The 25284-nt window shown below is 57.7% G+C and overlaps 1 protein-coding gene across 1 annotated transcript; it reads left to right on the top strand.

The window, feature by feature from the left end:
* Nucleotides 1–4317: 4317 nt before the first annotated feature.
* Nucleotides 4318–23174, top strand: LOC143401756 (protein unc-93 homolog A-like). Its single transcript, XM_076859379.2, has 8 exons — nucleotides 4318–4404; nucleotides 5503–5684; nucleotides 6038–6267; nucleotides 7734–7859; nucleotides 11065–11279; nucleotides 12379–12514; nucleotides 12961–13092; nucleotides 22909–23174. Exons 1-8 carry the CDS (start codon nucleotides 4318–4320, stop codon nucleotides 23172–23174), a joined length of 1374 nt encoding a protein of 457 aa, XP_076715494.2.
* Nucleotides 23175–25284: the final 2110 nt, after the last annotated feature.

Raw genomic sequence — 25284 nt, 5'->3', positions numbered from 1 at the left:
ACTTCAGAGGTACATGTCAGGAACACTGAGGCTGATGGGCTTCTGTGAGCGCTCTCCTGGGCAGAGCTGGCCACTCACAGCACTTCCCTGAAATTCAGAGCTCTCCCCAGCTTCTTGGCAGGAAGCCTGCTGAGTTAAGCAGAGATCTCTACCACTGGCCTCCTGGGAGCAGCCGGCTACCAGTGGTGGCAAACAGTGGCACCTAGCCGTGAAGTTGGTACCAGTCTTGGAAACTGGGGTGGGTCTTCATTCCCCCCAGTGTTGAAGATAGACCCCGAGAGTCACAGGGGCGAGCATGGAAAGCCAGTTTTATTTAAGAAACAGACAAACCAGAGACAGAGAGCAGGAGAGAAGTGAGGGCCAGCTGGCTGCCCCTGAGAGGAGTCTGACTTGCCCCTTTGTGGGTCCCAGATTTCCTGTCCACCCTCCTCCTCTTTCTGTCTGCCTGTGTGCCCAAGACAGGGGAAGAAGAGCCAGGGGGAATCATCAGCCACTCCTTGTGCTGGGAGGTGCGGCTGGATCTCCAGGGGGTCAGCAGCTGTTGGGGTGGGGGAGTGGATCCCGAGGTTAGTGGTTAGCAACCCATTTCCTTTCTTTGGGATGAGCTACCTGTCCTTTGATCTGTTATCCAACATTCAAGGCCTCGGAAGTCCTTTCTGTTCCATCCCAGGTACTGGAACTCCCCTGGATGCCAGTTTCCAGGAGTGGGGTGATTGTGGGTACCTTGGGTCATCTGTGTCAACCTCTTCGGTCTTGTGTAGGGTAGCCCTGGTGCAGGGTCCCAGCTCCTGGGCACACTCTGCCCATAATGCTGGAGTGGCATGGAAGCCAAGACAGCTTCTAGGTGCCCAGGTCTGCCATTCCCTTCCCTGTTCAAGCACATGTCTGTGGGGCTGCTGCTGCAGATGAGGGCCGTTGTCAGGGTCTGGGAAGACACGAGGAAGCCAGTGGGTGACCATGTCTAAACCTGCCTCGGGGATCTGGGGTGCTGGAGGCTTCTGTGGTAAGGAGCCTCCCAGAAGGTAAAGACGCTGCGCACTCTTAAAATCCCCCCAAACCGAAAACACAGCCTCTTCAACAAATAGTGCTGGGAACAGTGGAAATCCATCTGCAACAAAACGAAATTAAACCCCTATCTCTCAGCATGCACAGAACTCAACTCAAAATGGACCAGGGACCTAGGAAAAAAACCAGAGACTCTTCGTCTATTAGAAGAAAAAGTAGTAATCATGTGGCATTAGGCCCCAACTTCCTTAATACGACTCCTTTGGCACAAGAATTAAAAATCAAGAGGCAATAAATGGGATGGACTCAAACTAAAAAGTTTCTTCTCAGCAAAAGAAACAATCTGTGAGGTGAATAGAGAGCCTACATCTTGGGAGAAAAATCTTTACCCCTCACACATCAGATAGACCACTAAACTCTAGGGTATATAAAGAACTCAAAAAGCTAAACATCAAAAAAACAAATAACCCAATCAATAAACGGGCCAAGGACCTGAACAGACACTTCTTCGAAGATGATATATAATCAAGCAATAAACATATGAAAAAATGTTTAACATCTCTAGCAATTAGAGAAATGCAAATCAAAACCACTCTAAGATACCATCTCCAGTCAGAATGGCAGCTATTATGAAGACAAACAACAATAAGTGTTGGCAAGGATGTGGGGAAAAGGCACACTCATACACTGCTGGTGGGACTGCAAATTGGTGCAGCCAATATGGACAGCAGTATGGAGGAGATTCCTTGGAAAACTGGGATTGGAACCACCATTTGACCCAGCTATCCCTCTCCTCAGTCTATACCCAAAGGACTTAAAAACAGCACACTACAGGGACACAGCCACATCAATGTTTATAGCAGCACAATTCACAATAGCTAAACTGTGGAACCAACCTAGATGCCCTTCAGTAGATGAATGGATAAAAAGTGATGTATATACACAATGGAATGTTACTCAGCAATAAAAGAGAATAAAATCATGGCATTTGCAGGTAAATGGATGGAGTTAGAGAAGATAATGCTAAATGGAGTTAGCCAATCCCCAAAAAACCAAATGCCGAATGCTTTCTCTGATATAAGGAGGCTGATGAATAGTGAGGTAGGAGAGGGAGCACGAGAGGAATAGACAAACTATAGATAGGGCAGAGGGTGGGAGGGGAAGGGCCGGAGCATAGAGTTAGAAATGATGGTGGAATGAGATGGACATTATTATCCAAAGTACATGTATAAAGACATGAATTGGTGTGAATATACGTTGTATACAACCTGAGATATGAAAAATTGTGCTCTATATGTGCAGTAAGAATTGCAATGCACTCTGCTGTTACATATGAATAAAAAATAATCTTAAAAGTCTCTCCAAACCTCCATGAAGCAGGGCCTGGGGTGAGGTGGTGAAGAGGCTCATGTGACCAAAGTAGTGATGTCGGAAGTGAGTTCCCAGCTAGGGGACAGGACAGGGAGGGGGAAGCTTGCAAAGACCGAAACAGGAGGCCAAGGGGATTCTGCATGGCGTAAAACGCGTCAGGAGTCCCAGGTCCTCCGTGGGGAGCTGGGAAGCAGCTGCTGAAGATGCTCCCAGGGCTGGTGGGCCATCCAGAAGATGGTCGGGGTCAACCTGAGCAGCCAGGCCAGAGAGCAGCAGTAGCAGAAGACAAGGTCAGAAGTCGTCCAGTACCAAGGACAAGTGCCCTGTGCATAAGATACACAGGCCAGAGTCGAAGCCACTGAGGTGGCTTGCAAAACTGAAGGGAAGGTCAAAGTTCATTAACTGATTACAAGGCTGAGGTGGAAAGTCCATGTGATGCTGAGTATTGTTACTTTTTCCAGAACTAGGGCCTGAACCTAAGGTGCCTTACCACTGAGCCACATCCCAGCTCTTTTTAATGTTTTTCTCTTTGAGACAAGTTCTCACTAATGGCTCAGGGCCTCGCTGAGTTGCTGAGTCTGGCTTTGACCTGGTGATCCTCCTGCCTCCGCTTCCCGAGCCGCTGGGATTGCAGGTGTGCCACGGCGCCCAGCTGCTGCGGGGACTTTCTGAATTTCTGCAGCCTCCCTTTCCAAGGGAGGTCGAGGTGCAGAGAGGACATGGCCACCTGAGAACGCCCACCAGGGGGAACGGTTGAGCCTTTCCAGGGTCAGGCCCTGTGCACCATGCTGCTCTCAGTTCTGCACGAGCAGCGTCACCCACATGTGCTCCACATACTTATTATCCCATCAAACTTTCATTGTCATCAGACTAAGCTTCCAGCACCTCATCCCCTTGACTGAGGGTCATAGTTTTCAGATGGTGGCTTCCCTCAACAGTTGCCACCACATGTCCCTGACCAATGCTGGAAGGCTCACTTCATAGATCCACACTAGGTAGAGGTGACCAGGGTCACAGAGTTTTGGGAACAGTCCGCAAGCATCTAGCTTTACTAACAAATGAGTAGCAAAGGGATTTTTCCAGCTTCGGCTCTGAGGTTTGGGGCAGACTTGCCCTCTCCAATTCAGTAACTGCTGTTTGAATTTTAATTAACTAAATAAAATGTAGCTCTGAGTTCCGTGTCACAGCTCCACCTGCTGCAGGTCAGGAGCTCAGCTGTTGCATGTGGCCAGTGACTGCTGACCCGACCAGCACTGCTCGAGGGACATGTCCAACCCCTTGGCTGAAGCTGTGTCCTGTGTGTAACAGGTCTTAGATTTCTTAGATAGTTAGAAGAGTGCTGTGTGGATGAAATGGGCCCACTGGGTGCTCTGCATGTTGTAAAGAGTCCTACTCATGGAATCTTCTTAAATGGCCTCAACAGTGTAAGATCATCGGGTCTTTGCAATGCCAAGGCTGGGCCTGGGGTGTCCTCATATTAGCACCTTCTCAGAAGTTGAACTCGGTGCCTTGGGGTTGACATTTATGCTTTGCTTTTTAGGACAGAAGAACCTTCCACATTCAGCACTGTTGACAACTTCTTTCCAGGTAGAAGGTAGGTAGCATGCACGTGTAGAATAGGAAGTGTATCACTTTGCCATAAGATCACACCTATCCAAAGTAATGTGAAGTGCCATCGTGTCCCGGCTGAGAAGAGCCACCCGCACTGCCTCAGAGGAAGGGGTCGAGGTGAGATGCAGGAAGGTAAATGAGTAACACACCCTGGTGCTCCGGGGCCCAGTGTGACCAAGTTCATTAACTAGCAGCAGCCTGGACGGCTAGCACACTGTGACTCAGAGGGAGGACTGAACCCTGGCTCAGGTGGCTTCCCTGTGCCGACTTGCTTCTTGCAGGGAGCTCCACCTCTATGTGCCCACTGCCAGTGGATCCTGAGCCGGCACCATGGAGAGAAGCCTGAGGAACGTCCTCGTGGTCTCCTTTGGATTCCTCCTCCTCTTCACAGCCTACGGAGGTCTGCAGAACCTGCAGGTAGGTGTGGGCCTTGGAACATGACCTTGACCTCTAAGCTTGTCCTGCCTCCAGAGCCACAGGCAACAGATAGTGCAAGGCCATTTCTTTTGTCAATGCACCCTAGACTCTCTTCGCCCCGTGCCTCTGAATTCTCCAGAACAGACTGTGTTTTAATACAAACCTGACAGCATCAGTCCTACTTACATTTCCACGGGCTGTACACTGTGTGACCCTTGGACAAGCAGAGCCAGTGTCTCGAGAGAGTGCTTTAGAGGACGATTTGCCTTTGGTGGTCAGAAGGAGACACAAGAAAAATCCTGAATTCCATGGCTCCCTGCCCCTGGCTTTGTGCTCTGTGCAGAAATAACAATCTATCAAACCTTGCTAGACCTCATCGATCCCATGCTGCCTTTAAGCAAAAGTGTGAACCTGGGCAGAACAGTCTTCCTTCTGAACTACTGATGGACTGCTTCCTCCTGAGTCCGAGTCGTACAAACCCCATGGTTTCCAGAAGGCTCTGGTGCTGGTGCCATGGACCTGGGCTGAGTCGACATGACTTCAAGTCTGATCTTTCACTGGCAGTTAGACCTTCAGAGAGTTCCATGGACTGGCAGGAGGCAGGCCATCGCTGTCCCTGAGAGCAGTTTGCTCAGTGTTGCACCTTGTGGCCAGGGCTGTCACACAATGACACCGTTTTGGAACTTCTGGTGATGACCACAGTCTCCCATGGTTTGTCAACCAGGTCAAGAAGTGGCCTCCTACTGCATGCCCAGTATTGAACCAGAGTTCAGTACTGCTCCAGCGCTGCAGGAGGATCGGGAGAAGGGCCCTCTGCTTCCACGCAGAGGGAGGCCTTCCAGCAGCTTCTCTTGGTCCTCCTCCCAGGTGCTGAGGCCGGCGGGTGTCCCCACCTCCACACTTACAGGGAGCAGGGTGCCCGTGCCTGCTGTTGACAGGCTGCTGGCCTTACGCCACTTACCTGCAGTGTCCTTAGCACAAGAGGGCCTGTTGCTAGGTTGGGGACCTGAGGTGGCCTTGAGCCCACAGGTCCTCGCACCCACACCCCTCCCCTGCCTATTCCTCCCCCTCCTTGACAGGCCAGTCTTGTTTCCACAGAGCAGCCTCTACAGCGAGGACGGCATGGGGGTGGCGACGCTCGGCACGCTCTACGGCGCTGTCCTACTGTCCTCCATGTTCCTTCCACCCATTCTCATCAAGAGATGTGGCTGCAAGTGGACCATTGTTGGCTCCATGTGCTGCTACGTGGCCTTCTCCCTGGGCAACTTCTACGCCAGCTGGTATCCGCCCTCCCGCCCACCCGCCTCCTGGTTTGCAGGACTCTGGTGGCACCTGACTGCGCTCCTCTGTGCTGGTCCCTTCAGTTTCTGTGGGAGGCTGACTGGCAGCCCCCTCCCCACTTTCCCACCAGGACTTCCCTGCCTTTCCGAAGGCTCCCTCTCTTCCTCCTGACCTCCAGTGCTGACCTCTTCCTGGGATCTGTCCACGGCCCTCAGCTTCCCTTGCACCCCACGGGCTCCATGGCCCCAGTAATGGCAGGAAGAACCTCAACCTTCAGTTGAGGAGGGTGAGTCTGGGAGGCGTGGCCAGGATCAAGGGCAGGGATGCAGGGGCCACCCATTGCTTTCTGCAGGTTCACCTTGATCCCCACCTCCATCTTGCTGGGGCTGGGAGCGGCCCCCCTGTGGTCTGCTCAGTGCACCTACCTCACGGTCCTGGGGAACACGCATGCACAGGAAGTGGGCGAGCTCGGCGAGGACGTGGTGAACCAGTACTTCGGCATCTTCTTCCTCATCTTCCAGTCCTCTGGGGTGTGGGGCAACTTGATCTCCTCTCTGGTGTTTGGGCAGACTCCCACTCAAGGTAAGGGAAGAACAGGGTGTCCCTGGTGACCTCCAAGAGGGCGGACAGCACGTAGGCACTTGCCCTTGTTCCCAGAGGAGGCCCTCAGCTGGCCCCAGCTGCAGAGTCACATGCGGACCCTGCTCCTCCAAGGACAGTCAGGGTCTGAAGATCCATCTCCACACGTTGCCCCCTCCCAGGGAGCAAGGGTCCATGGAGTCATGGCTTCCTTGGGGGCAAAGAACAGGTTTGCCTGACTATTTCCTATGGAATTAATCCATGGGCAGCTTTTTAAAGTTCTGTGGCCAGTCCTTCCTGTAACAAGAGGTGCACTCATGGCGGAGCCCTGCGTCACCTGCCTTAAGTGTCCCTTGCCCAGCCGTGATGTGGAACGTGACTTGCACACCACCGTGTGGAGGATCTCAGTCTGGCCAGAGGAGCTGGGTAGGAGCTGGCCCTGGGGGAAAGGCTCTGGCCTCTTGCTGCTGTCGGGTTGACCCTGTCCTGCAGCCTGGCCCAGCTCCTGCTCTCCCAGGTAGAGCCCAGCTTTGGGAAGTTGTAGCCAAACCTCCTGCTCTTTCCAGAGCACCATCATCACTGGCTACTGGCATCCCCACAGGGAGACCACAGGGGCTTGGTTCTTGCTGTCCCCCAGCAGGGAGGGCTACGTCTGGGCCCTGGCGAGTGCAGCAGCAGGCTCACTGGACATTCAGGCCAGGGAGCTGAGGGCAGGAACCCAGGACACACATCCTCAGGGCCAGCGGGGTTTCCGCACCCACCGCCTGGTGCCCTCAGCTCTCACGGCCTTCCGTCCCTGTGCTGCACGTCTCGCCAGACAGTGCTGCGAGGTCACTGTCACGAGGCTGTGCCGTGCAGACCCTGGACACCGACTGCGGTGCGTTAGGAGAGGGCACGAAGTAGCCAGGCCCACGCTGCGTGTGCTCTTCCCTGTCTCGGCAGAAAGTGGATTTGACCCTCTCCCTCCCTGATGAGGGGTCTTGAGATCAGGGTGTGCCTAAGGGTGACCGTGCCCTGGTCCTTGTCAAACAGCTGGGTCCTTCCACGTCCTGCCTCAGAGGCTCCACCACCCTGCGCCCTGTTCCCATTCCGACGCCCAGGACTCTCTATCACCAGGACTCTCATAGGCTGTTTGCTCCTTGCTGCAGTCCGGCTGCAGCAGAATAAGCGGGGGGTGACGAATGACTTGTGTACGTTGATGCAGCAGGAATAGGAGCCGTTTATTGTAGGACAGGAGCGGTATTTATACATTCCACACAGCTTATCTTAATTAGCATAAACTAGATACAGCAGTCAACCAATCAGGAATCTCCACACTTAATGGCTTGCTTTTGTTACTTTACAAACCACTCCCTCTGGCATTTGGCCAGGCGCCATCCAGACTTGTTTACAGACTCTAACATTTCTCTGGCAAAATACCAGGTGCCAATCTGACTTGTTTACAGACCTTAACACTCCTGACCCCACAGAGGCCACCCCAGAGGAGCACCCCGAGTCTTGTGGGGCCAACGACTGCCTGATGGTCACAGCACCCAACAACAGCACCCACCGCCCCTCCCAGGAGCTGATCTACACACTGCTGGGCATCTACACCGGTACGTGTCCTGAGCCCAAGAGAGTCCCACGAAGGCCAAGCCCAGCCTCTTCCTGGGTTGAAGAGCACCTTCCAGCTCCTAAGTGGTCCGTCTCCGTTCAGCACCCCTGCCCTGTGTGGTCTGGAGGTCTTCAGGGGCTTCTCTTTGGAAAGCAGGCCTGGGGGCCAGCGCTACCCTGCAGGGTGCCCGTGACATTTAAATCTCTTCTCATCCCCAGAGCCCCATGCACTGGCCATCAGCCACATTCCAACCAATTAAATCCCACAGTCTGTTTCTAAGGCTCCCTAGCCACACTTGGCCAGCTCACTGGCCACAGCTAGCTCACTAGGCGAGCAGCTACCACAGACCCCATCCAGGGGACCAAGGCATTGAGGACCAACTCCATCCAGGTGACCCTGAAAGGCCAGGAAGGGTGGATGGAGGTGCGACTGGGGGGACACTGTGGGCTGTCTGAGACAGGTGGTCAGACTGGTCAAGGCTACTGTGAAAGACCCAAGGACAAGGGCAGATCTGTTTCCTGGGCAGATTTTCATATCCACCTGATGTGGGGATGCAGGAAAGCTGGGTGGTGACCAGCCAGCAGGGAGCCACAACCCAGAGGAGCAGCGAGGGGCACAGGCAGCATCTGGACAGTGAGGACAAGACCAGTGGGTGTGTGTGCAGACACAGGGAGAAGTGGCTGAGGCCAACCAGCCTGCAGGCATTTGGCTTGATGGGGCAGATGACCCTTCAGAGTGTACAGGGGACCAGATACAGGAGAGGGTCTGGGGGCATCTAGGGGCCAAGTTTGAGATCTCAGGAGGAGATGAGTTTTTAGGGAGGAAGAAGCAGGAAGGGCTTCAGGGAGGACGGTCCATAGCCTGGGCGACTCAGTGCTCACAGGCTGGCCAGGGCATGGGAGCCCTGCAGAAGACGGAAGAGCAAACGGGGAGTCAGAGCACACAAGAGAGCAGAAGCAGCAGGGAGTGGGTGTGAGAGGGTCAGAGGGACCGAGAGCCTGGAGGTTCAGGAGCATGGCTGGACAGCAGAGACTGGTGACCCTCCAAGGTGTCTGAGGCCCGATGAGTGGCTGGGAAGGAGAGTGGAGGGTGTGGAGGGAGTCGGTGAGGAGCGGGCTGTGGCCTGTGCTTTCCCGTGGGTTCCCAGGTTCTGTGGGTCTGGTGCTGGGGACAGGGGTAGAGGTCAGCCAGGCCTGAGCTTTCCGCTTTCCCTGCATTTCCTTCCCTGTCCCCCACGGGAGCAGGTAGGCCCAGCTCACGGCAGTGTCCAGGCTGAGCTGAGATCACGTCCCTGCTCTGCACTCTCTAGTTGGACAACCAAGAGCAGAGACCATGGCTCCAGGACTCCAGACCTGGGGTGACCACCCTGAGAGATGGATCTGGGAGTGGACATTAGGCTCCTGGCATCCCCTGGTGTCAAGAAACTGCTCGTTCTGTCTTCACCCGGGGAAGGCCAGAGACGTGGGTCAGTCAACGGTAACGCAGTATTCACGGCAGCAGGTGGTAGCAGGATGTGGCCACAGACCGAGTGCTGACCCAGATCTAGAGGAGTGGCACAGACCATGGAGAGCCCCTCAGCGCGTCCGTGGCTCGCGGGCCCTCCTTCCCTCCTGCCCTGCACGGGTGGCACCCTCAGGCCACCTTCAAGTCCTCCTTTGCCTTAGCCCCAGGTGCTGCTCATTAGATACTTGGCACCTGCAGAGCACGGTGGCTTAGTGACCTCAGGCTCCCTGACCTTGTACTCATGAAGACGTTTCTGGCAGCCAGTTTCTTTAGGGCGAGAGCGTTACCTGCACAACATCCCCCACTGCCTTGAGGGAACTGGGTCACATGGTGTCTGCACACACCTGGCTCCTAGCAAAGGTGTGTGGCTTCTGCATGCTGACCTGCCTCTCCCAAGCTCCCTTCTCCGCAGAGGAGAGGAAACCATGATTTCCCCCTGATTCACACGCAGCCAGACTCCAGGCTTCCTCTGGAGGGGCCTGTTCAGCTGGGGATGCCAGGGAGCTCCTGTGCCCCACACCCAGCTGTCTGTTGGGCGAGTGGTGAAGGCCCTGACGTGGCTGGTGAGGGCTGGTCAGCTGCAGAGCTCGGTGAGCCTCCCCAGTGCCCCTTGGTCATGAAAGGGGAGGGGTGGCGAGGTCAGAGAGACGGAGACGAATCCTTCACACCAACTTCAAGGAGGGCAGGTCTGAGATACTCGCCCTGGGAAGGAGTCCTTGCAAAGTGTTCTGAGGACCAGCGGTGCCAGGAGGAAGGGAAAGACCAGACTCCCTCCGTCTAGCCTGTGCCACCCACACGGGGTCATCCCTGTTGCCAGAAAGCCGAGAACCGGCTGGGAGTGAAAGGGACTCTGTGGAGAGACACCACCTGCAGCAGCTTGGCCCCACCCAGAGCAGGGCTGAGGCACAGGAGGGCGGGCCAGGGGCAGGCGGGGAGGAGGGGACTCATTGGCTCCTGAGGCCTGGCACCTGGGGGTCCAGGATGCTCCCTCGGAGCGGATCCCATCACTGTTAGAAACAGCAGTTTACACAGCAGCCCGTTGACGTGGTTCAGATAAAAGGCTGTGCAGCCCCTCAGCACTGTCCCTCCGCCCCAGTCTGCTTCTCTCCAGTCCTTCAGGGCACATAGGGACTAAATCCCCATGTCCCCCTTGCTGAGCACGGGTGGCGCATGGTCAGCACCTGGCTCAGCACTTGCTTTGTCTCTTCTTTACTGATCTTGGTGGCCTCTTCCACCTGGGTAATAGAGTTCTGTCCTTATCCCCTGCAGCGAACGTGACCCACTGTGATGGCATCCACTCCATTTAACCAGTTCCCACCAAAGTATTTTAGGTAAAAGATTCAAAATAAACACGAGTGTAGCACATGGTACCCTGATAGAACTTGTTTTCCTAAAAAGTCTGCTGTCGGTAGACATTGCTGCAGGAATTCAGACAGACGGTGGCCTGGGGTCTCTCCAGCTGCTGTGTCTCCTGTGCCCGTGAAGACAGTGCGGGTCCATGGCAGGTTCCCCGTGGAAGCCTGGAGGCCCCACGTTGACCACGAGCAACATGTGTGTCTGTGTGGCTAGGCACGTGGGGTCCCAGGCTTGGCTGAGGTCTGGTGTGTCTGATGGCACCTGCGTCTGGACTGGGAGAACCTGTGGGAAGGCAGGAAGCAGTTGGGTGAGTCCTGTCCACACTGAAGCCCCTCTGCCCCTTTCAGCGATTGGCGTCCTGGCCATCCTGCTGACAGCCGTGTTTCTGGAAGCCACAGAGGACAGTGAATCCCAGAACGAGGCCGAGACGAAGCCATCACGCCTTGGGTCCACCTTACTGTCAACCTTCAAGCTCTTCAGGGACAAGCGCCTGTGCCTCCTGACCCTGCTGCCGATGTACAGTGGACTGCAGCAGGGGTTCCTCTCTGGAGAGTACACCAGGGTAGGCCCTGCAGCAGCTCATGCAGTCACCGCCCGACTGGTGCCCCTGCCCCGTCTGCACCTGAAGGGACACAGGGTCCCAGGGCCACCTACCCAGGTCCAGGGTGGGAACAGCCCACAGAGGTCCTGGCCCTGGCAGGGCTGAGCGTGTGACTCAGCCCCAAGTACCTTCAGACCCACAGGCCCTCTCAGGTCCTGGGTGGGAGTTGACATCCCTGTCCCCACCACACTCTGGGCATTATGTAACCTTGAGAGGGCCACAATCAAGGCTGGACTGGCTAGTCTGGGTCACCTAGGCCTGCCCTCCAGGGCTTGGTCCTCCTGCCTCATTCCCACCACCCCGCCTCCCTGGCCGAGCTGCCTACCAGCACCATTGGGGCAGCTGCCCATTCAGACTGAATTTCAGATCAAGGACAAGCATCCTTGAGGGACGAGTGTGCCCCAGGACTGTCTGGTGTGGTGAATTGCGTGTGTCAGTGCTATACGGAGGGCAGTCTCCGGTGTGGAGGGAGGGTCTCGAAGGTTCCAAAGAGGCAAACAGGACAACCCAAAGTCCACTTGGCCTTTGGACACCCCAAAGCCATCAGGGCTGTCCGTGCCCCAGCCCAGGTGAGCAGTCTCCATGTGGGCTGCCGTCAGCCCGGCCCTTCTCCTGGGTGTCTGCCTTGGTCCTGCCCAGGATGGCAGTGTGTGCTGAGGGTGCCCAGGGACTTCCTGTGACTGGCAGGGCAGCATCTCAGCTCCTGGCCTCTCCTGCTAGACCCCCATTTTCAAACCATCTTCTTCTGTCTTTAGGGCCAGTAGGAAGTGATGGGGTTGGTGGACGATTGTCCCTCCCAGTGCCGTGGGTCGATGCCTAGACGGTGACACCGGGCACAGAACGGGGAGGACTCCACGTAGAAGTCTGTCCACTCGCTCTCTTTTCAGCTGTGACCCTGGGGGGATGTCCCTACGGTCACGAGTGTCGTCCCCTGTGCTGGGCCTGCAGACAGGAGTGTGCCTGCTGTCCCAGGGCCAGTGGTTCTCAGCAGCACAGGGAGTTGGGGCTGGAGCCACAGAGGAGCGTGGGCCCTGCTGACGGCCCCCTGTGCTTCCTGCAGTCCTTCGTCACCTGCGTCCTGGGCATCCAGTTTGTGGGCTACGTGATGATCTGCTTCTCTGCGTCCACTGCGCTCTGCTCTCTGTTGTTTGGGAGGCTCTCCCACTACACGGGCAGGAGAGCCATCTACGTGCTGGGTAGGTGGCCCCCTCCCAGTTCGGCAGTGGAAGGGGGGGACTGCTCAGACAGGGGGTGGGGACTGATGGCACAGGTGCCACCCAGTAGCTCGGAGGCCCAGGAGCTCCGTAGAAACATTTGACCAGGGGCCTAGGCTCACCCTCATGAGAAGCCCCTCTGCAGTCACTGAGTCTAAGTCCCCTCAGCTTAGGAGCCACCTGAGGTCCAGAGAAGACAGCCTATAACCCCCCAGGCTGAGGCAGCTGCAGTCCACGGGACAGGTTCTCTGAGGCAGGTTTGGAGCCCAGAGGTCCACCCGGATCAGGTCGCACAATGCCCCAGCTTGCTCAAGAGACCTGCGGTCCCCTCACACTGTGGTGACGGCTAAGCAGGGGGCAGAGGAGGAAATGTGGCTCCTCTGCTGGGGTCTAAGCACTGCGTGTCCTGGCCCCTCCCTCTGTCCCAGGTGCAGCCACCCACCTCTCCTGCATCTTGGCCCTCCTGCTGTGGCGTCCACGCTCCTCCCAGATGGCAGTGTTCTTCCTGCTCCCCGGCCTCTGGGGCATGGGGGACGCTGTCTGGCAGACGCAGAACAATGGTGAGTGAGCAGAGCCCAGCCCCTTGGCCCCCTTGCTCAGTCACTGGGCAGATGGCAGGGGAGTGGACAGCCGCTGGTGTGGCCGCCAGACCCCAGCCAGCCCAAGGCTCCATCAGAGGCCAGGTGCTTGCGTGGGGGAAGGGAGAGGGAGCCCGGACTGTGAGGGCTTCTCACCGAGCTCTGGGTCTGCAGTATGTCTCTGAGTGTCTGTTCAGCTCCAGCTGTGCAGGGTGAGCCACCTGCATGGCCTGGTGGTCCCTGGGTGACCAGAAGCTGAGCAGAGGGGGAGGAGGAGAGAGGCCTGCAGGGTTCAGAGAGTGGGCCAGATACAGGCACCAGATCACAGGATGGGTGACCTTGACGCCAGGCCATGGGAAATGGTGAGGCAGACACTGGTGGTCCCGCCCCCCACCCCGGCACAGATGTGGGACAGGACCAGAATGCCAAGGAGAGGTGACAGGGTCCAGGTGCAGCCCCACAGAACTGTCCCCAGGGACCCCTGATGTACTTGGGGGACTGGTGACTGGGAGGAAGTAGAACACCCATGATGATGGCAGGAGTCACAGGCCTCAGTCCTCATCCAGTTCGGTGACAGGACTGGGGTCGGGGGAAGCAGCGTGGAGAGTGGAAATTTAACTCGGCCCCCACCCCCACGGTTATGGAGGGAGCCATGGCCCAGGTAGTGGACCCCTGACCCAGACAGTGGTGTCCTGATCCAGACAGTGGAGCCCTGACCCAGACAGTGGTGTGCTGACCCAGACAGTGGTGTCCTGACCCAGACAGTGGTGTCCGGACTCAGACAGTGGTGTGCTGACACAGACAGTGGTGTCCTGACCCAGACAGTGGAGCCCTGACCCAGACAGTGGAGCCCTGACCCAGACAGTGGTGTGCTGACCCAGACAGTGGTGTCCTGACCCAGACAGTGGTGTGCTGACCCAGACAGTGGAGCCCTGACCCAGACAGTGGAGCCCTGACCCAGACAGTGGTGTCCTGACCCAGACAGTGGTGTCCTGACCCAGACAGTGGTGTGCTGACCCAGACAGTGGAGCCCTGACCCAGACAGTGGAGCCCTGACCCAGACAGTGGTGTGCTGACCCAGACAGTGGTGTGCTGACCCAGACAGTGGAGCCCTGACCCAGACAGTGGTGTCCTGACCCAGACAGTGGTGTCCTGACCCAGACAGTGGAGCCCTGACCCAGACAGTGGTGTGCTGACCCAGACAGTGGAGCCCTGACCCAGACAGTGGTGTGCTGACCCAGGCAGTGGAGCCCTGACCCAGACAGTGGTGTGCTGACACAGGCAGTGGTGTCCTGACCCAGACAGTGGTGTGCTGACCCAGACAGTGGTGTCCTGACCCAGACAGTGGTGTCCTGACCCAGACAGTGGAGCCCTGACCCAGACAGTGGTGTGCTGACCCAGACAGTGGTGTGCTGACCCAGGCAGTGGTGTGCTGACCCAGGCAGTGGAGCCCTGACCCAGGCAGTGGAGCCCTGACCCAGGCAGTGGAGCCCTGACCCAGACAGTGGTGTGCTGACACAGGCAGTGGTGTCCTGACCCAGACAGTGGTGTCCTGACCCAGACAGTGGTGTCCTGACCCAGACAGTGGTGTGCTGACCCAGACAGTGGTGTGCTGACCCAGACAGTGGAGCCCTGACCCAGACAGTGGTGTGCTGACCCAGACAGTGGTGTGCTGACCCAGACAGTGGAGCCCTGACCCAGACAGTGGTGTCCTGACCCAGACAGTGGTGTCCTGACCCAGACAGTGGAGCCCTGACCCAGACAGTGGTGCGCTGACCCAGACAGTGGAGCCCTGACCCAGACAGTGGTGTGCTGACCCAGGCAGTGGAGCCCTGACCCAGACAGTGGTGTGCTGACACAGGCAGTGGTGTCCTGACCCAGACAGTGGTGTGCTGACCCAGACAGTGGTGTCCTGACCCAGACAGTGGTGTCCTGACCCAGACAGTGGAGCCCTGACCCAGACAGTGGTGTGCTGACCCAGACAGTGGTGTGCTGACCCAGGCAGTGGTGTGCTGACCCAGGCAGTGGAGCCCTGACCCAGGCAGTGGAGCCCTGACCCAGGCAGTGGAGCCCTGACCCAGACAGTGGTGTGCTGACACAGGCAGTGGTGTCCTGACCCAGACAGTGGTGTCCTGACCCAGACAGTGGTGTCCTGATCCAGACAGTGGTGTGCTGACCCAGACAGTGGTGTGCTGACCCAGACAGTGGAGCCCTGACCCAGACAGTGGTGTGCTGACCCAGGCAGTGGAGCCCTGACCCAGACAGTGGTGTGCTGACCCAGACAGTGGTGTGCTGACCCAGGCAGTGGAGCCCTGACCCAGACAGTGGTGTGCTGACCCAGGCAGTGGAGCCCTGACCCAGACAGTGGTGTGCTGACCCAGACAGTGGTGTGCTGACCTAGACAGTGGTGTGCTGACACAGGCAGTGGTGTGCTGACACAGGCAGTGGTGTCCTGACCCAGACAGTGGTGTCCTGACCCAGACAGTGGTGTCCTGACCCAGACAGTGGTGTGCTGACCCAGACAGTGGTGTGCTGACCCAGACAGTGGAGCCCTGACCCAGACAGTGGTGTGCTGACCCAGGCAGTGGAGCCCTGACCCAGACAGTGGTGTCCTGACCCAGACAGTGGTGTCCTGACCCAGACAGTGGTGTGCTGACCCAGACAGTGGTGTCCTGACCCAGACAGTGGTGTGCTGACCCAGACAGTGGTGTGCTGACCCAGACAGTGGAGCCCTGACCCAGACAGTGGAGCCCTGACCCAGACAGTGGTGTGCTGACCCAGACAGTGGTGTGCTGACCCAGACAGTGGAGCCCTGACCCAGACAGTGGAGCCCTGACCCAGACAGTGGTGTGCTGACCCAGACAGTGGTGTGCTGACCCAGACAGTGGAGCCCTGACCCAGACAGTGGTGTCCTGACCCAGACAGTGGTGTGCTGACCCAGACAGTGGAGCCCTGACCCAGACAGTGGAGCCCTGACCCAGACAGTGGTGTGCTGACCCAGACAGTGGTGTGCTGACCCAGACAGTGGAGCCCTGACCCAGACAGTGGTGTCCTGACCCAGACAGTGGTGTCCTGACCCAGACAGTGGAGCCCTGACCCAGACAGTGGTGTGCTGACCCAGACAGTGGAGCCCTGACCCAGACAGTGGTGTGCTGACCCAGGCAGTGGAGCCCTGACCCAGACAGTGGTGTGCTGACACAGGCAGTGGTGTCCTGACCCAGACAGTGGTGTGCTGACCCAGACAGTGGTGTCCTGACCCAGACAGTGGTGTCCTGACCCAGACAGTGGAGCCCTGACCCAGACAGTGGTGTGCTGACCCAGACAGTGGTGTGCTGACCCAGGCAATGGTGTGCTGACCCAGGCAGTGGAGCCCTGACCCAGGCAGTGGAGCCCTGACCCAGGCAGTGGAGCCCTGACCCAGACAGTGTTGTGCTGACACAGGCAGTGGTGTCCTGACCCAGACAGTGGTGTCCTGACCCAGACAGTGGTGTCCTGACCCAGACAGTGGTGTGCTGACCCAGACAGTGGTGTGCTGACCCAGACAGTGGAGCCCTGACCCAGACAGTGGTGTGCTGACCCAGACAGTGGAGCCCTGACCCAGACAGTGGTGTCCTGACCCAGACAGTGGTGTCCTGACCCAGACAGTGGAGCCCTGACCCAGACAGTGGTGTGCTGACCCAGACAGTGGAGCCCTGACCCAGACAGTGGTGTGCTGACCCAGGCAGTGGAGCCCTGACCCAGACAGTGGTGTGCTGACACAGGCAGTGGTGTCCTGACCCAGACAGTGGTGTGCTGACCCAGACAGTGGTGTCCTGACCCAGACAGTGGTGTCCTGACCCAGACAGTGGAGCCCTGACCCAGACAGTGGTGTGCTGACCCAGACAGTGGTGTGCTGACCCAGGCAGTGGTGTGCTGACCCAGGCAGTGGAGCCCTGACCCAGGCAGTGGAGCCCTGACCCAGGCAGTGGAGCCCTGACCCAGACAGTGGTGTGCTGACACAGGCAGTGGTGTCCTGACCCAGACAGTGGTGTCCTGACCCAGACAGTGGTGTCCTGACCCAGACAGTGGTGTGCTGACCCAGACAGTGGTGTGCTGACCCAGACAGTGGAGCCCTGACCCAGACAGTGGTGTGCTGACCCAGGCAGTGGAGCCCTGACCCAGACAGTGGTGTGCTGACCCAGACAGTGGTGTGCTGACCCAGGCAGTGGAGCCCTGACCCAGACAGTGGTGTGCTGACCCAGGAAGTGGAGCCCTGACCCAGACAGTGGTGTGCTGACCCAGACAGTGGTGTGCTGACCCAGACAGTGGTGTGCTGACACAGGCAGTGGTGTCCTGACCCAGACAGTGGTGTCCTGACCCAGACAGTGGTGTGCTGACCCAGACAGTGGTGTGCTGACCCAGACAGTGGAGCCCTGACCCAGACAGTGGTGTGCTGACCCAGGCAGTGGAGCCCTGACCCAGACAGTGGTGTCCTGACCCAGACAGTGGTGTCCTGACCCAGACAGTGGTGTGCTGACCCAGACAGTGGTGTGCTGACCCAGACAGTGGTGTCCTGACCCAGACAGTGGTGTGCTGACCCAGACAGTGGTGTCCTGACCCAGACAGTGGAGCCCTGACCCAGACAGTGGTGTCCTGACCCAGACAGTGGAGCCCTGACCCAGACAGTGGTGTCCTGACCCAGACAGTGGTGTGCTGACCTAGACAGTGGGGCCCTGACCCAGACAGTGGTGTCCTGACCCAGACAGTGGAGCCCTGACCCAGACAGTGGTGTCCTGACCCAGACAGTGGAGCCCTGACCCAGACAGTGGGGCCCTGACCCAGACAGTGGAGCCCTGACCCAGACAGTGGTGTCCTGACCCAGACAGTGGTGTGCTGACCCAGACAGTGGTGTGCTGACCCAGACAGTGGTGTCCTGACCCAGACAGTGGTGTGCTGACCCAGACAGTGGTGTGCTGACCCAGACAGTGGAGCCCTGACCCAGACAGTGGTGTGCTGACCCAGACAGTGGTGTGCTGACCCAGACAGTGGGGCCCTGACCCAGACAGTGGGGCGCTGACCCAGACAGTGGTGTGCTGACCCAGACAGTGGAGCCCTGACCCAGACAGTGGTGTCCTGACCCAGACAGTGGTGTGCTGACCCAGACAGTGGTGTGCTGACCTAGACAGTGGGGCCCTGACCCAGACAGTGGTGTGCTGACCCAGACAGTGGTGACCTGACCCAGACAGTGGTGTGCTGACCCAGACAGTGGTGACCTGACCCAGACAGTGGTGTGCTGACCCAGACAGTGGAGCCCTGACCCAGACAGTGGAGCCCTGACCCAGACAGTGGAGCCCTGACCCAGACAGTGGTGTCCTGACCCAGACAGTGGAGTCCTGACCCAGACAGTGGTGTCCTGACCCAGACAGTGGTGTGCTGACCCAGACAGTGGTGTCCTGACCCAGACAGTGGAGCCCTGACCCAGACAGTGGAGCCCTGACCCAGACAGTGGAGCCCTGACCCAGACAGCGGAGCCCTGACCCAGGCAGCGGAGCCCTGACCCAGACAGTGGAGCCCTGACCCAGACAGTGGAGCCCTGACCCAGACAGTGGAGCCCTGACCCAGACAGTGGTGTGCTGACCCAGGCAGTGGAGCCCTGACCCAGACAGTGGTGTGCTGACCCAGACAGTGGGGCGCTGACCCAGACAGTGGAGCCCTGACCCAGACAGTGGTGTCCTGACCCAGACAGTGGAGCCCTGACCCAGACAGTGGAGCCCTGACCCAGACAGTGGAGCCCTGACCCAGACAGTGGAGCCCTGACCCAGACAGTGGTGTGCTGACCCAGACAGTGGAGCCCTGACCCAGACAGTGGTGTCCTGACCCAGACAGTGGAGCCCTGACCCAGACAGTGGTGTCCTGACCCAGACAGTGGAGCCCTGACCCAGACAGTGGTGTGCTGACCCAGACAGTGGAGCCCTGACCCAGACAGTGGAGCCCTGACCCAGACAGTGGAGCCCTGACCCAGACAGTGGAGCCCTGACCCAGACAGTGGTGTCCTGACCCAGACAGTGGAGCCCTTACCCAGACAGTGGTGTCCTGACCCAGACAGTGGAGCCCTGACCCAGACAGTGGTGTCCTGACCCAGACAGTGGAGCCCTGACCCAGACAGTGGTGTGCTGACCCAGACAGTGGAGCCCTGACCCAGACAGTGGTGTCCTGACCCAGACAGTGGAGCCCTGACCCAGACAGTGGTGTGCTGACCCAGACAGTGGAGCCCTGACCCAGACAGTGGTGTCCTGACCCAGACAGTGGAGCCCTGACCCAGACAGTGGTGTCCTGACCCAGACAGTGGTGTTCTGACCCAGACAGTGGTGTGCTGACCCAGACAGTGGAGCCCTGACCCAGACAGTGGAGCCCTGACCCAGACAGTGGAGCCCTGACCCAGACAGTGGTGTGCTGACCCAGACAGTGAGCCCTGACCCAGACAGTTTAGCCCTGACCCAGACAGTGGTGTGCTGACCCAGACATTGGTGTCCTGACCCAGGCAGTAGGGCTGGCGAGGCTCCCGGGGAAGTGGCAGCTGAGCTCAGGGGTGTGGGCCTCTGTGCAGTTGGATGACTCTGCTTCCTGCAGAGAGAGTGAACAGGTTTGCAGGGAGGGCACTCTGGAGAGCAGGAAGCAGATGTTCTTGCGCGATGGGGGTGGGAGCAGGGGTGTATGTCTGGCTGGTGGCTGAAAAGGGCAGGGAGCCCTCTGGCCTGCATTTCCACCTCAGGGATGGAGGCAAGCAGACAGCACTGTGTCTGGCAGATCTTGCAGTGATGGGATCACAGGGCCCCTTGGAGGGACATGGCTCAGAAAAGCCCTGTCAAGGGAAGACCTTGAGACGGCACTGTTCCACCCTTACCCAGGAGACACTGGGGGATTAGAAATTCAATAAAGAAAATCTGCAAACCAGCTACACCCCAGTGTGCCAGGTAGGGGACAGCTTTCCCCTGACACTTGGTATAAAAGTACACAGTCCCCTCAGATCCTGGACTGGACCCCAGGACAGGTCCTTTCCCATGACCCGTATGTTCTTCGTGTTCACGGAGCAGCTTCAATGCCAGCCCTGGGCTTCGGAGCTGGTCTCCTGACCCTCCCTACGACCTCAGTGGAGGCAGTGGCTTTGGTGAAACCTGCACCACAGAGACAAATGTGATTTACTGAGTGACATAATCATGTCACATCTAAATTTTTAAATTTTTACTTTGAGACAGGGTCTCAGTAGGTTGCTCACAGCCTCTCTAAGTGGCCGAGGCTGGCTGTGAACCTACAATCCCCCTGTTTCAGCCTCCTGAGCCACTGGGATTACAGGCATGTGCCGCCACACCTGGCAGGAGCATCCTCTAAAATACTTCTGCACTCCAAGTCAAGGAAGGAACTGGCTAAACAGCTCCACAGCTTCCATACTGTCACTCCCTAGATGTTTAACAGGATTGTAGTGAGAATGTTTGCATTTTTCCTCCCTGAGGCACACAAACAATTGTGTTAATTCCTTTCTTTATATTGACATAGAACATACTCTCAGGCAAAAAAAAAAAAAAAAGTCAAAATTGAGCAAAGTTACTAAGAGCCCAGGCATAACAAATGCTGAAGTCCAGTGAATGACTAGAACAAGGGACCCTTGGATAAGGGGTAGTTTCAGGTGGAATGACTTCTGTATTTTGTAGTAGGGTACATTGTTTTCTTTTCCCAAGACGTAACTCCTAGGGGAGAACAGTTATTCTCATGTACTTGGTGATGTCTCCCGGAGTGTGTTTGCAGGTAGCCGTCGTGGCCAAGAGAGGCATTTTAACTCTGGGTCTCTGCTGCTGGCTCCCCTGAGCTCCCCTGAGCTCCCCAGACCTTGCCCTGCTCTAGAAGGCACAGCCCCCCATCCAAGGTGGTGCATAGCTATATTCCCAGCATCTCAGGAGGCTGAGGCAGGAGGATCACCAGCTCAAGGCAGCCTCAGCATCTCAGCAACACCCTGTCACAGGGCTAGGGAAGACCCAACTTCTCCATGCTGGTGGGGACTCCCCTCTGCGTGGGAATATCAGGAGAGGGGGAGGAGCAGGGGGAGGGGGAGGGCTGGCAGAGAGACTAGAATGTGTCTAGGCAGGAGGAGGAGGGAGGTGTCGAGGCTGTCAGGATGGCCTCGTGCATACTGGGAAGGCTCTGCAGTGGCAGCTCAGGGGCTAAGGGTGGTCTTTGTGAAGAGGGTGGGAGAAGCAGCAGGCTGGGCAGAGCTGGACAGTGACCTGGAGACACTGGGGCAGGTCCTCATGTCATCTTATAAGCTGGCCTCCCAGAAGCACCTGCTCCTCTGTCCTGTCCAGAGATGGGATTCTAGCAGACCTCATGTAGGTGTGTCCAAAATCACACCCAGAGGGACAGGAAGCTGAGTGGCTGACTTTCATCTGCAAGCTTTTATCAGACTGCGTGAGTTTGCAGCAGCTGCCAGTCCCACCGTAGCCAGGGGACTTGACAGCACTCACGTTTGTGGGGGCCTGAGTTGGACAGCCAGTGTGGTCAGGGCTGCTGCCCGCTGAGGCCCGTCTCTGAGCTTGCAGATGGCCTGCCTCCCCATGTCCTCAAAGTGATACTTCTGGGAGTCTGTGGCCTGATTTCCTCTGCTGTAAGGACACTGCCCATATCTGATTAGGGCCACCTAGGTGGTCTCATTGGACTTAGTCATCTCTGCCAAGACCCTGTCTCCAAATAGGAGCACACTCTGAGCTACTTGGGTTAGGACTTCAAAATAAGGATCCTGGGAGAGGTTAAGTGGTCCCAGCCCTGGGAAGACAACGTAGTCTCCATAAACCTAGTCAGGCCCTTCTGATCTATACCAGCCCCGTGGGGCCCTTAATCAGCACCGGTCCTGTGAGGCCACTTTAATGAGGCTTTCCTGGATTCGTATTGATCAATCTACCCCCATCCTACCAGGACACCGTGACCTATCCCCATCCAGGGAGCCACGTTACCCCATCCCGATCCTCGGCAGCCTTTCTCATCAGCACCGTCCTGTGAGGACCTCCTATCCACACGAGCTCCTTCACCAGGCCAGGGGCCTTCCACCCCGGATCTGTTGGTGGAATTCTTCTGCTCTAAGTTCTCAGGATAACCCCCAAACATGTCTACTTCTGTGTGACCATTAAGAATGAGATCATGCCAGGCGGGGTGGCGCACCTCTGTGATCCCAGTGGCTTGAGAGGCTGAGGCAGGAGGATCGCAAGTTCAAAGCCAGCCTCAGCAGAAGTGAGGTGTTTAGCAACTCAGTGAGACCCTGTCTCTAAATAAGATCAAAATAGGGCTGGGAAGTGGCTCAGGGGTTGAGTGTCCGAGAGTTCAATCCCTGGTTACCTCCCTCCAAAAAAATAAAATAAAACTTTCATAGAATAAATAAAAAAACACTTAAGATGTTAAGAAAAAGAGTGACTTAAAGGGAAAAATCCTCCAAGGATTGGAATGAAAATCCCAGATGTAGGAGTCGCCTTACTGCTGCCCTCTGAAAACTCAGCGCTTCGGTCCTGGCTTGGCCAGCTCCTCAGCAGCTTCCCAGAAGGTCCCTGAGTGAAGCAGCCAGGCTGGCCCAGCCTCGCTGGCTCCTGGCTGGGGAGGGTGCTGTCCCTGGCCAGGCCTGGCTGTGCAGCCCCCTCTGTCGGCTGGGGTTCCTGGTCTGTAGGGAGGGCTGGTCGGAAAGTCCAGTTCTGAGGGGACTGGGCAGCGGCAGAGCGCTCTGTCGCCGACGTCCTCCTGGCGCTGGGTCGGCGCAGGTTTTCACGCCGCCTCCCCTTGCAGCTCTCTTTGGCACCCTGTTCGAGAGGAACAAGGAAGCGGCTTTCGCCAGTTATCGCATGTGGGAGGCCCTGGGCTTCGTCGCCGCCTTCGGCTACAGCTCCTTTCTCTGTGTCAGTGTCAAGCTCTACATCCTGCTGGGCGTCCTGGCAGTGGCCATGGTCTCCTACGGGACCGTTGAGTACCTGGAATCCAGGAGCCCGGTCAAGACCCTCACGGCCACACAGACCAGCCAAGCAGTGGAGGAAGAGACGGGGACAGCGATGTGACAGCAGTGGGCCATGGTGAGGGACTTCCACCACCCGAGTTCCAAAGGGGTGCGGCGAGCCAGCTGAACGCAGGGAGGCAGCCTCCTGAGCCCACAGAGGGTCTCCACACTCACATGGCAGATTCAGCACTTGCTTCCTGTCCGATGCTTATCTCCCAGAGGCTCGCACACCATCAGGAACCGGGCCGCCCTGAACAGGGCCATGCACACACCTGGACCTCCTGGGTAAAGAGGTGCTGGACTGCATTGCACCTGCAGTGCAAGGGGTTTTGACCTCCGCCTGGATAGAAAGGTGCAGCTCTGGGGGTGGGCGTCACCCGATGGGGTTGAATCACACCCCCTGTGGGTTGTCAGCCTATCCTTTGCCCTTTTGTGGATAGAATGTTCCATGGGTTAGCCCCCCCATTAATAAAACCCGGGTTTGAGGCAGGCTCCCCCTCTGTCTTGCCTGTCTTGCCTCCTTGGTGGGAGCTGGGTCAGAGAGGCCATCGCTGAACCCAAAGAAAGAGATTTCTCTGTCATTGCGTCGTGCCAGCCCAGTTCACCTGCAGGACCCTGAATGTTTAGTCGTGTGTTGTGACAATCGGGGAAGTGACTGGGCGTGCTGCAGACCAGCGGAATCATCCAGAATGCCTCCAACTGGGCAGGGACAGAGGACCTTGCCATGCCTGAGCTGGGCACACAGGTGTCTGTCACTCCTTCCTGGGTGCACTGTCCCTTACGTGTCTCCTCCTTGCCGCGGGCAATGCTGTCCACACTCTCTCCACACCGTCCTTCTTGGTCCCAGTGGTCCTGTGTCCTTTCACCTTTGCCCAGGCCCTGCCCCCTGCCCCCTTGAATTTGTGCCCGGGCTCCAGGTGCCCTCTGTGCAGACGGCTCACCACGCCATCACACACGGTTGGCAGGAGCGTCTCCAGTGGAACTCGGCGTCCCAGAGTGTAGTGTGCCCTCCAGCAGCTGCCACGCCATGGCAAGTGGAGAGAAGGCCATCCCAAGAGCCCTGATGCGTTCCAGCCACGGGCTCCCTGCATCCATGGTCCCCTCCCCAGTGCTCCCTGAGCCCCGTGACAGACGGTGGCCTCTGTCTGCAGATGAAACAAGGGCAGATGCTGGGGTGGACCTTCCTTCCCAGCCAGCACTGGCCAAGAGGGCACAGGCAAATAAATACATCCTGCACTGCCACACGGGACGTTCATGGCCCCTGGAGTGTCACTTTGCCCCAAGCTGAGCTTGGCATCCCCCCCTGCAGAATTCCCCGTGTCCCTCGTGTCCGGGAGGCAGAGCTCTTCCTGCTGTCTCCAGGCTCAGCCTGGCTGTGCCACCTGCCGTGAGCTGTGGTTCCCTATCCTCCGGCCCGTGGGGTGGCCTCGGGCTCCCTGCTCCCTGCAGGGCCCCTCTGCTCACTTCCTGCCCGCCTGCCCTCTCACTGGTCTTACACCTACCATTTTCCCTGCAACCTGGGCTACTAAACAAGAGGATCGTGCTACAGCCCAAGCCCACGGAGGGCTCTCCTGTCCACCGCTCACCGTCTGGACTCCTGCCCAGGAAGCACCAGGTCTGAGTGATCAGATGCCCCCTTAGGCCAAACCCGGCCAAACCTCATCCTCAGAATTTCTCTTAGACGTTTCTTCCTTCCCTCCCAGCACCTCTGCTCTCCCCTTTCAGCCATCCCTTGCAGGCCCCCCCACGCACCCTCATTTGTAAGGTCCCTGACTGACCGTGGCTCCTACACGTGGAGCTTGGTCGGGAGGAGCCGAATCTGGCAGCCTGACTTGTCAATCCTCGCCTAAGGGACGCTCGGGGAGCCCACAGACACGTCTGATGCTCTGGGCGGCCTGTCGTGAGCTGAGTGAGCCTCATGGGTGGACGGACATGGCCTGGAGGATGAAGCCGAGAGGGGTCAGTCCTGCTGCTGGAGGCCACCCCCTACTCTCCCTGAGCCTAGGATGGTGCTGGACAGTGCTCCCTCCCACACACTTCACTCAATGACCCAGAGTGGATATTGGAAAATCAGGAGGAGATATGCAGAGAAGCCCAGTCTCCAACAGCAACTTAAAATTATAAATAACATAGCTAACATATATAAAATTAACATCATAGCTCCTCTTGCC

The sequence above is a fragment of the Callospermophilus lateralis genome, chromosome 6, assembly GCF_048772815.1.
Source record: "Callospermophilus lateralis isolate mCalLat2 chromosome 6, mCalLat2.hap1, whole genome shotgun sequence".
Classification (NCBI taxonomy): domain Eukaryota; kingdom Metazoa; phylum Chordata; class Mammalia; order Rodentia; family Sciuridae; genus Callospermophilus; species Callospermophilus lateralis.
This window is presented reverse-complemented; position numbering and strand designations above follow the sequence as displayed.

Bases quoted from the DNA above. Each gene is read 5' to 3' on its own strand.
- LOC143401756 (XM_076859379.2), top strand. From the start codon at position 4,318: ATGGAGAGAAGCCTGAGGAACGTCCTCGTGGTCTCCTTTGGATTCCTC. The intron at 11,280-12,378 runs GTAGGCCCTGCA...TGCTTCCTGCAG, and splicing joins TCTCTGGAGAGTACACCAGG to TCCTTCGTCACCTGCGTCCT. The intron at 13,093-22,908 runs GTGAGTGAGCAG...CTCCCCTTGCAG, and splicing joins CTGGCAGACGCAGAACAATG to CTCTCTTTGGCACCCTGTTC.